Raw genomic sequence first — 10,617 nt, 5'->3', positions numbered from 1 at the left:
CTTGAGAAGCATCAGAACCACCTAGGAAGCTTGTTAAAGTGCAGCTTCTCGGGCCCCACCCCACAGGGACTGAGGTAGCAGGTCTGGAGTGGCACCTACATACCTGCATGTTTACATGATAAGGAATAAAAAGACCACCAGAAACGCTACCGTATGGTTAAAAAATTCAACAGTAGACAAGGAATTAAAATAAAAAGCAGCGCTCTCCACCCCTACTGGTGCTACCCTACAGGCAACCATTTTTAATCATGTTTTTGATCTTCTGGTGGTTACCATCTTATTGCTAAATAATAAGCTAGTTTTTGTGTTATCAAACTCAAACACTACCCATTGTCTTTCCTGCTATGATAGATGAGGACTTAGCTTGCTTTCCCCACCCTCACTCCCAAGATAGTTCTGCTACTATTATTGGAAGCTGCATTTTAACAAGCACCCAGGTGACTCTGATGTAGGTGGCCTGCCAGCCACACTCAGAGACTCCTTGGTGGAGACACTGAAGCTCCCACAGGGGTCTCTTCGGCCCCTGGTTTGGCTTCTGGGCTTGCTGACAGGTCCTCTCTCACCTCCAGAAGCTCTGAGGCTAGGCCCTGGGTCGCATGGACCCATGCTGTTCTGGGTCTGCTGGGGGTGGAACTGCCTTGTCCTGTCATCTTGCTACCCCTTCTCGTCTACTGCCACCTCCTGTCCCCAGCTGCATAATTGGGATGAGTAGATGTCTCCTTTAGGGCCTGGCATAGCTCTGGCGCTAGCAGATTGTTGAATGTCTAACTTCTTTGTAAGAATCAAGGAGTGGCAATACTCATACAGTACACCGCACAGAAACCAGAATGCACAAACCAATACTAATGTAACCACATGGATGAATCTCACAGACATGCTGAGTCAAAGAAGTCAAGCATATAAGAACAGGTATGGTATGAGTCCACTCATGGAAAATTTAAAACCAGGCAAAACAGAACAAAAACACATCAACACAAAAACATAATGATCAAACAAAACAGGCAAAACTCATCTACTGGGATAGAAGTCAAGAGAGGGTTACCTTTGGGGGTGACAGTGACCGTGGAGGGAGCTCATAAGGGGTGGTGCTCTTGATGGTCACTTTGAGTGCTGAGCTGCACCTTTAAAATTTGTGCACTTTTCTGAATGTCTATTTCCTTATAGATGTTACCACAAAAAAAGGAATGGAGAAAAACCAGGCAGCTCTTCTTCCTCCCTCCTAAAGCAGCCCATCCCTGGATGGGCTCAGGAAGGCTGGGGAAGCCAGACACATGCCTATGTGGCATGGAGGGGGCAGGCGGAGGGGCTGGAGCCCGGAGCCCTAATCCTGCCAGTCTTGATGTATTTCTGAGTTCCCGCCTGGTGCCCCATGGAGCAGAGCCACCTGCTGGGTCAAGGAAGTGGCTGGAAATGAGACCCAAGCATGTTCCCTGGGAAGGATGACAAGATTCTAGCCAACCAAGACTCATGTGCCTTCTTCCCCACCTGCCAGCAGCCAAGCTGTCCGGGGGGAGGGTGGCGTATGGCCCCCAGCCCGCCTCCCCAGGCTGCTGGCCAACCTAGTGTAAATATTATTACACTCCTACGCATCTGAAGGACGTTAATTATTAAAACACATGCCACCCAGGGTAGTGCACTGTAATTAGGTTCAAATTAAATTAGCATCCTCTTGTAATTAGGACATCAATAACCACTCTTGAGGCACCAGCTCTCTAGCCCCTCCCTACTGCTTCCCAACATGGGCTGATGCAAGAAAAGGGGTCCATCGACTCTCCCCAGGATGCCGAAATAATCAAACCAATAAATAAACGGAAGCAGCCACAAGAGCCCTTCTCTCCACTGCCGGCCTTCTCTATGATCCTGCGCACTAACAGGGAGGAGGGAGACGCTGGGGAGGGGTCTTGGGCATCCACACTTCCCAGGTGGCTACACCAAACCCAGGGCTCTGCTGCATCCACCTCAGAGACTGGGAGACTCCTAAACTGCCCAGATAGCAGCGCTTTCCTGCCACCTGCTAGCCCCAACTCTTGCCCTTCCGCTGGGAAGCTTCCCAGCCACCCAGGCCAGGGCCTTGGCCCTTTGAAGTCCCAGAGCAATGCCCACTCCCGTGGCTTGTCACACGTTATGGCACTTGCCGCCACCTCCACACCCAGCCAGCATGCCCCTGAGAGCCCAGAGATGGCTCGGTACTCACTGGACCCAACTCTGTACTTGGTGCTCCCTGGGTTTTAATCCGTTTGTTGGATGCATGGATGGAAGGATAGCAGGTGCTCAAGAGATTTTGTTGTTCAACTGGAAAGGTGGTTGGGGAAGCAGAACCCATGATCCTGAGGCCAAGGAGCACATTTTTGCAACTCAAGGGGCGAGGGAGGAACCCATGGAGAGCTATGTTTGTGATCCTGGCGCAAGCGCGGATGCTGAGTGGACAGCTCTGGATGGAAACAGAATGTGCCCATGCACGTGCACTGTGAGTGCCTCCTTCATGCTGCACCCCAGGCACGTGGCTCGCCTCACTATGGGCCCAACCCTGCCCCCGACAAACCTCAGGAACTCAACAAATGTGGTAGGGAGAGAGGCACACCAAGCTGGGGCCAAAACCAGACAAGCTGCAGCAGAACCTTCCTGCCTGGTGACTGCTCTGACCTTTGTCTAAACCAGCCTTGGAAGAGAAAGGAAGAAGTGGGAAGGCTCACGCATAATTTCAGTTGGAAAACTAAGGAGGGTTTATTCTTGGGCGCAGATGTAACCACGGCAACAGTTAAGACCGTGAGATGATTTCAGACCCTTTTACAAAACAGTGGGCTGGCATCTTGCCCTCTGCTGACTGTGTTCATGAATGCACACCGACCTACCTCTTGGCCCCACCAGGAGCACCTTAGAGGTTGAGAAGTGGGTGAGATGGGCATTCTCTTCTCCATGGATAAAAATAAAAAATGAGCCCATGATGAGAGTAAGCTCGCCTGCTGGGGGTGGGACAGCTTCTCCAGGAGCAGGGATGATGGAGAGACTCACACCAAGTCATCACGCACACTCCCGCTGACTTCTCCCACCCCCCCCACCTGCCCCTCCCGCAGGGCTGCACGGAGTCTTGGGAAACGCAGTTCAATGGACCATGAAGGGTTTGATTCAGGCAGCGTAAGCGCTTTCTCTCACCAAACCAGAGGAGCTGCAGGCAGAAATCATGGGGCCTCAAGAGGAGGAAGGGGAACGTAGAGGTTTCTGGAGCTGAACTGACCCAACATTTCTCCCCATTGCCCCTCCTTGGTTCTTCTCGCTCTCACCTCTCTTAACTAGTACACCCCGAGTGCAAGAAGCACACATCTTTTTGCCTGAAAGGAGTCCTGGGCAGAACCCCACGTGAACCCTGGCCAGAACAAGTGTGTGTTCGGGCAGGACCTCTGGCTTAGGAACAAGACCTGGCCAGCCAGGCCCTGCTCCCTCCACTGACTCTCCACACCCCAAGATCAAAGGACCGATCTTATATGGCAGCTTGGAGCATCACTGCAGATGAGAATGTCAGGATGGAACGTGAGGCTGCCAGAAAGATGTGCCACCACAAGGTTTCACCAGAGTATGTGCCTGGGAGGTACAGAGCCACAGAGATGATGCCATGGAGGGAGAGTGAGGGGCTGGACACTGGGGACGCCTGGAGTGGTGACCTCTACCTCACATGCCTGACTTCTCTTCCTGGCATTCCCTGTGTATGACAGGCCCCTCACTGTACACCACAGTGGCTGTCCAGGGGCTCTCTCCTCTCTTGTGGGCTAGAAGTAGCCCGAAGATTCTGAGATGCAGGGGCAGCCCTACCCTGAGGACCTTTGAGGAGAGCTTATCAAGTCATACATGAGCAAGAGCTAACCTGGAGTATAGGCCTCTCCTCGCTTGGGGCCCAGGTAGGTCCCTCTTGAAGAAACCTGTCATCCCAGCCCTACTCTCCAGTGAAGGACAAAGGGCTGTGTTCTAGCCCACTCTGTGGCAGCCCACGGCAGGGATTAGAAATCGCCTCATTTCCCTCACCTGATTCCCCTTTGGATCCTGGCGGGGCTCTGGCAGGCCCGCCTATGGACAGGCCCAGCAGTTCCCTGCCTGGGCCTTTCGTGCCACGCACATGTTCACAGTGAGTGAGCAGTCCAGGGCGCTGCTGGCTGGGCTGCTCTAAATCTCTAAGGTCCTTGAGGACAGCTACTTGCAATAAGTCAAAAAAGACATGCAGCCTCTGTATGACAGCCATGGTGCCAAGTGGTGCCCACCAGGCCCCAAGAATCACTCGCTTGGGACTCTGAAGAATGGGCTTGCTTTCTCCAGCAGGCTAGGTTTTAGGGGCTGGCCAGGCATTTGGATGACTACCTTGGGGGGGTCATTCAAGTGTCTGGGTCTCCTTCTGGCCAGGGCTGCCAGGACCCCAGGCTCTGGGCTCCACTATGACCAATAAGGGCTGCAGACAGCATGTACTATTTTATTGGGCCTTGAAAGCTTTAAATACAGAATGGGCTGGCCATGGGGTGGAGGTGGACACGCTGGCATTTGAGAATGGACATATCAGAGAAATCACATAATCGACAGTTGGACAGAGAGCTGGGGAGGAAGGGCAGTCTGGGGTACAGGTGGGTGCCAGCTGGCAGCTGGCCCAGGTGTTAGGATTACGCCCTCCACTGGGACAAAGTCTTTCATATTTCTTCCTCATTTGAGGACAACTTTTAAAAACCACAAACCACCAAATAAAAATGCAAAATCAGCTGGGAGAGACTGTGGACGGCAGTGCCCGTCACCCCAGAGGACAATGGTCTGCCCCTAGAAAGCCTTGGGGTTCCCCCGCCCTGGCCCTGATGCCACCCTATGAGACGTTTCCACACACTGAAGCAAAGCTGGACCCAATTTACACCCTTCTCTGGGGTCCGGAGTTGAAAACACCCTGCCGGCAGAGAAAGGGGTACTGGCGTGAGCGGTGCTGGGGGCCAGACCCGATTCCTTCCTTAGCGGCTGTAGCCAAACTCGTCGGCATCATCGGCTCGGAAGTCTCCGTAGCGCCACAGGTTCAGCTGTGAGAGAAAGCAGAAGACAGCTCTTTAGGGACGTGGGGCCTGCTGGAACACATAGGGCCAAGCCCCTCAACTCAGCACCCTCTGGGCTCTCGAGGCAAGGACTCACCCTGGCGCTCTTGGCTGACTCCTGGGCGTTCAGGTATTCTGTGATCTGCAGCGGCGGGAGAGAGGAAGGGAGCGCTCAGGATGGGGACTCTGCACCGAGGGGCCAGCTGACCCTCAGGATGCCCAGGGCAGGTGTGCACCACTCCTGCTCAGCCCCTCCCACGGAGTCCCAGTTCCCTCAGAGTGAAACCGGAAGCGCACAGCCATGTTTGTCTCCTTGGTGTTCTCTCAACTCTTTGCTGTTCCATCTGCCTGGAACTCTCCTCCCCTCAGGTCCTCCTGGCTCTCTATGGACTGAGTCTATGACAAAGTATCTCTTTCTTGATGAGGTCTCACGTGCCCCCATGTAAGATGAAACCATCCCCTCCCACCCGCTCTCATTTCCTTGACTCCATTTTTTTTTCCTTTTCCACTGCAGTTATCATCTTTTAACTTTCTATTTAGTTTACTTATTATATTCATTTTTATTGTTTCCTCATGCTTGAATGTAAGCTCTATATAGGGCAGGGACGCTGTCTGTTGCTCACTGATATATGGCAGGCCCTCAAGAGGTGTTTGCTGGGAGAATGGATAAATGGATGAACAAATTAGGTGTTTATCTTAGGGACTGGGAAAAAAGAAATTTTCTAGATACCAGAGACATTATGGGCAGCTCCATATGGGGGACATATTAAGATCTATAGGGAAATTTAAGCTAACCTCATAGGAGCCATTTTAGGAAACTGGGGGTCTCCCAGGTGAGAGCCAGGGGTCAGGCTTCTCCCAAGACACAAGAGCGTTTCACACTGGTATCTTGTTCCAAATGAATCATCAACATGCACAACCAGTGCCACTGATTCCCCAACCAGCAGTGTGTCATGGGGGCCCAAGGTCCTGTGGGCAGAGAGGCACAGCAGGTTGGGGAAAGGGAAGGCAGTGGGCACACCGAAGAGAGACGAAAAGGAGAAGAGAATGTGGTTTTCATGCCCCGCCTTTCTCACCCCTCCTTACTGAGGGAGTGTTGGGAGCAGCTGGGTACATCCTGATGCCCTCCCACCAGTTCCTGCCATGAGGCGGTGGCACTGTGGAGGCCTCCAACTTCCCCTAGCCTGGCCCTCTTGGAGGGTTCCCTGGGGAGCAGGGCTGGTCTGAATGGGGCCTTAGCTGTGGCTTGGTCGGAGGCTGGGGAGGGATCAGCTAGGTGCGGTGCTGAGCGAGTGGGGCTGCCTAGTGTCCAGAGCCCCAACCTAACTATCAATAGCTGCACAGTGCACTGTGTTCCCAGGCAGTGGCTCACTGATCGTCACGATCAGCCCCGTGAAGTGGCAAGGCAGTGAGTACTCTCACTGCACCAGGGAGAGGGAGGCCACCGGAGGCTGACTTCTCGATCTCATAAACAGTGGAGACAGCACTTGTGCCCAGCCCCAAGTCTGAGGGTCTTTCCAAACAGACTGGAGGGGTGTGTGGCAGAGTCCTTTTGGGTTCTTTGGGGCCACTTCCTGGACAATTCTGGCTCCAGGTGGCACTGGGTGTTAGGAGTTAGTTATGGACTTGGAAATTGCATGTTGGAGGAAAGGAAGTGAGACTGGGACAGGAAGAGATAGGTTTTGACCCTCTTCACACCACCCCTGGCAAAGGTTTTGAGCCTGTCACCTGGGGGCACAAGGGAAGGGAAACTTTCCGCTCTAGTTTGCAGCTGCATTCTCAGCCAAACCCGCAGCCAATTAATTTTGGATGTAATTAGCTTTTTTTTTTTTTTAAACTCTAACAAACCCAAATCCATTATCTTTCCCCAGCAGGATGGTGGGTTCCCTGTTCCCTGCCTGGCTCCTGGTACAGTCTCCAGTCCCCTCATCTTTGAGGCCTCCCCACAGCAGGTGGTGCCTCTTATCACATACCACTTTCTGGAACTGTTTCTCCTTGCGCACCTCCACCATGACCAGACCCTCCTTCACCAAGCCCAGCCCCACGTCGCCCTTGGAATCAGCAAACTGCAGGGTGACGTGGGGGCAGCCGGCGCTCAGGTGCTCCACGTTGAGTAGGCACTGAGTGTTCTGGATGTCCCGGACCACGCTGTCCACGGCGTCCGTGCGAGCATCGTCCTGGAGCAGGGAGACACCCGGGATAGCAGACGGGTGAGTGGAAGCTAAAGAACAGTCACTTGGGCCTCAGGTCCTGTCCACAGAATTCCCAGAAAGGCTGGCCAGCAGGGGCCTCCAACTCACCCCCCTTTGGATCCTAATGAGGGGAAACAGGCCCCGGACAGGAAGGGTCTCTTTCCCTCGTTTCCTTTCCTGAAGCCCGAGCCTATGTGCACGTGAGCCCATTCTTCTTCCCCACCGTCGCGCCCCTCCCACATGCCTGTGTCTCAGAGAAGTGGCTTTTTCCCACCCAAAGCTCCCCTGCCCTTGGCACCCTGGCTGGCCCTCTCACCTCCTACCTCTCATGGGACCTTGCTCTGGCACAGTGAGCCCATCATGTCCCCATGTCTGTCTTCACCGGGATCTGTCTCCCCATCCCCACAGACTTCCCCCCGACCCGGTCTGTGATACTTGCCCTCAACATCTTTTGTTCTTTCTCTCTTGCCCTTCAGTAACTTTGTGAAAAGGTAGGGAACAGTCAAGGGTGCTGATTCCTACTCAAACTTTTTTTTCATTTGCACCCACCCTGCATCTGGAGACAATGCTGACCACACTGTTTGCGCAGCTCTCACTCCTGGCACCAGGAACCTCCTCGAAGCTGAAGCCAAGGGCTCTCCTCGTAATCCCCAACCTGCCTGAGCTCCCTGGGGAGATGACACTGCAGACTGGCTGTCCCCTTTTGGGAACTGGGGGCATCTACAACCCTGAACACAGATCCTCTCTGGCTGCACGTGCTGCCTCTGGGCTCTCATCATCAGGTTGTGGGACCCCAGCACCTCTTAAGGCTCTTTCCTCCCCACTGCACCGTCCACACACTCACTCTGAGTAATCCTGTACACCGCCACCGTTTTAACTACTCAATTCCATAGTTCTAGGTCTCATCTCGCTTCCAAACTGAAAACTATAAAGCCACCTGGACGTCCTACAGCCCGAAATTCACTCCTTCTTGTTCTCCTTGGCCAACAGCAACACATTCACATGTAAGAAATCCAGCACCATCTAGTCTCCAGCCCAGACTGTTGTAACCGCCTCCCACCCACTCCTCCCATCCACAGCGCCAGAACCAACTTTCACAAACACACCGGACCATGTCACACTTCTGCTGAAAATCGTGCCACATCCCTCCTGCCTACAGCACAAAGAATGAACTCCGCACCAGGGCAGACAAGCCCAGGACACCCAGGCCCTAACTTCTTTCCCTTCTCACCTCTTGCCACTGTCCGCAAGCTCCCTGGGGTCCAGCTGCAGTGGCCTAGTCTTTGCTCAAATGTACCCTGGCCACCGGGCCTACCTGTTTCTGATGAACTAGCTGTAGGGCTCTAATGTCACCTCCTTGGTGGCACCTTCCCTCAACTTCCCATCTCTTGAGTCCTATTACTAACACACCATCCATGATTGTTTCCATCTTCTCCCGTCAGCCTGTGAGGGCTGTAGCAGTGGCTGAGTCTCAGTGCGTAGTCCCCTTTGGAAGGAGGAAGGCTCTAGACTCACATCTTGGGGCACCTGGATGAAGGCGAAGGCATACTCTGTGGCTTGAGCTGGCAGCACCCGAGTGCTGAAGGCAGGTGGCAGGGTACCCAAGCGGGTGGATGGCAGGACCTCTCTCTGCAGAGGAAGCACCAGGTCAACAGCAACATAGACTCGATGCCCCCTTGCTCTCACATGACAGCTCTGTGGCCAGGCCTCGGGGAATGCTAACTGTGGGCCTCCCCCGTTCACGCCATGGCTCAGTTCCACTTCACGTCATGCACAGGCTTCCCCAGTTGGTGAAGCCTTGGGAGAACCTGCCCTGCTGCTGCCAGCAGTAGCTGGGGAGCTATGACTCACGCTCTCTCACTCTGGGACTGGTGCTGGCATATACCTGGTGGCTCCCTTGGAAACAATCACAATAATAACTGGATTTTAACTGCTGTTTGCATTTTCTTCCAATGCCCTTCGCTCTGGGGTTGGTTCCCTGACTACTTTCCCAGAGCTGCTGGCTAGGAGATCACACCAGGACAAGGGTCCCTACAGTCCCTAGGCCTGTCTGTGGTCCTGGCTCAGGTGTGTGGGGTCACCCAGTCTGGCAGAACCTTTTCCTTTGAGTACTCCCAGTCGGGAGCAGGGCTCAGTTCTGGGCTCTCTGCTAGCAGATCCTCAGCTCTGGTCCTTGCGGAGGGCACAGGAGAAAAGTAGACCACAGCCATACCTCAGGAGCGTCATGTTCCTCAACTACAACTTTCTCTGCTCCTTGCTGCTGTACCTACAGGGAATCTCCCAGGAACTGTCAACAGACTCCCAGGCGCAGCCCGAGAGACTTTATTCCCAAGGGTACCAGTCAGTAACTCTGTCACCCTGTGGCTGTCCCTTCCCTGCCAATTTGGGTTTCAGGATGTGCTGGGGATTAGCAGATGGAACAAACACCTGGTTCAGCGTGAACACCAGGAGCTGTGGGGCGTAAAGGGCCTCCACGTGCTGTAGAAGTCCTGCACCCCTGCTGCAGGGATGTTAGGCGGAAGAGCAATGGTGCACGTGGCTGGACCCTCACTTGGGGCCTGGAGGTGGGACCTTTCCGTGCTTGTAGCTGCTGGCCACAGGCACCAGTTTTGCCTGTCATGTGCACAGCAGAGATGCCCAAATGTTCATTGTTCTGTCGGTAAGCTCAGAGGAACCTTCCAGAGATCAGACAATTTGACCCAGGGGCTGCTGTGTTTGACAGCCCCCCTACCCTGGTCCCCAACACTCACATTGCCGTAGTCGATGTAGAAGACGTGTACTTTGGCAGGAGACTCGACTTTCTCTACTCGGGCACGATACCTGCAATGGCAGCGTGGGCAGAGCTCAAGGGACAGCCCTGAGGGGTCTGGGATCCCAGGGCCTTGGTGATGGCAGGGCAGGAGGCAGAACACCTCCCTGTCCAGGCTTCGAGGGTGTCACTGAGGACAGTTCCTGACTTCATCTAGGCCCAGCCTCGGGCACTGTGGCCACCACCTAATGGAATCAGAGCATAGCTGGGAGCAGAGGAGGGAGCAGGGAGCATGTGGAGCAGATTAATGTGTCCTTGGGGCATAAAGCAACAAGACTAATGACTAGATTGATGTCTGCTGTTTAAACCCAGCACACTAAACAGCAGCTGTAATTAGCTGGCAGATCTGTCTGGGAGGCCGCAGCAGGGAACACATCCAAGTCACTTCGTCACCCTAGGAGGGGCATGGGCCCTACCCTTGGTAGATCACATGTAAGTGACCTTCCTGTGAGTGCTGCTTCTCATGTCCCAGACAGCTGGGGTGGAGGGTCAAGTGGTTGGTCTGGGCTTACTGTGGACCAGCCTCCCCTTCAGCCCCTGTGACATCCTTCTTCTCACACAGGGC

The 10,617-nt window shown here is 54.0% G+C and overlaps 1 protein-coding gene across 1 annotated transcript in view; it reads right to left on the bottom strand.

Annotated features, from left to right (window-relative positions):
* Positions 1–4,426: 4,426 nt before the first annotated feature.
* Positions 4,427–10,617, bottom strand: part of SND1 (staphylococcal nuclease and tudor domain containing 1) — a 436,282-nt gene continuing 430,091 nt past the window's right edge. The window contains exons 20-24 of the mRNA XM_012664766.1: positions 9,994–10,063; positions 8,759–8,872; positions 7,025–7,228; positions 5,149–5,193; positions 4,427–5,039 (exon numbers count right to left, since the gene is read on the bottom strand). Coding sequence (XP_012520220.1) covers positions 4,974–5,039; positions 5,149–5,193; positions 7,025–7,228; positions 8,759–8,872; positions 9,994–10,063 — 499 coding nt within the window. The 3' untranslated portion in view covers positions 4,427–4,973. The remainder of the gene's footprint in view (positions 5,040–5,148; positions 5,194–7,024; positions 7,229–8,758; positions 8,873–9,993; positions 10,064–10,617) is intronic.

This window comes from Propithecus coquereli, unplaced genomic scaffold (genome assembly GCF_000956105.1).
Source record: "Propithecus coquereli isolate 6110/MARCELLA unplaced genomic scaffold, Pcoq_1.0 Scaffold91, whole genome shotgun sequence".
NCBI classification, from domain to species: domain Eukaryota; kingdom Metazoa; phylum Chordata; class Mammalia; order Primates; family Indriidae; genus Propithecus; species Propithecus coquereli.
This window is presented reverse-complemented; position numbering and strand designations above follow the sequence as displayed.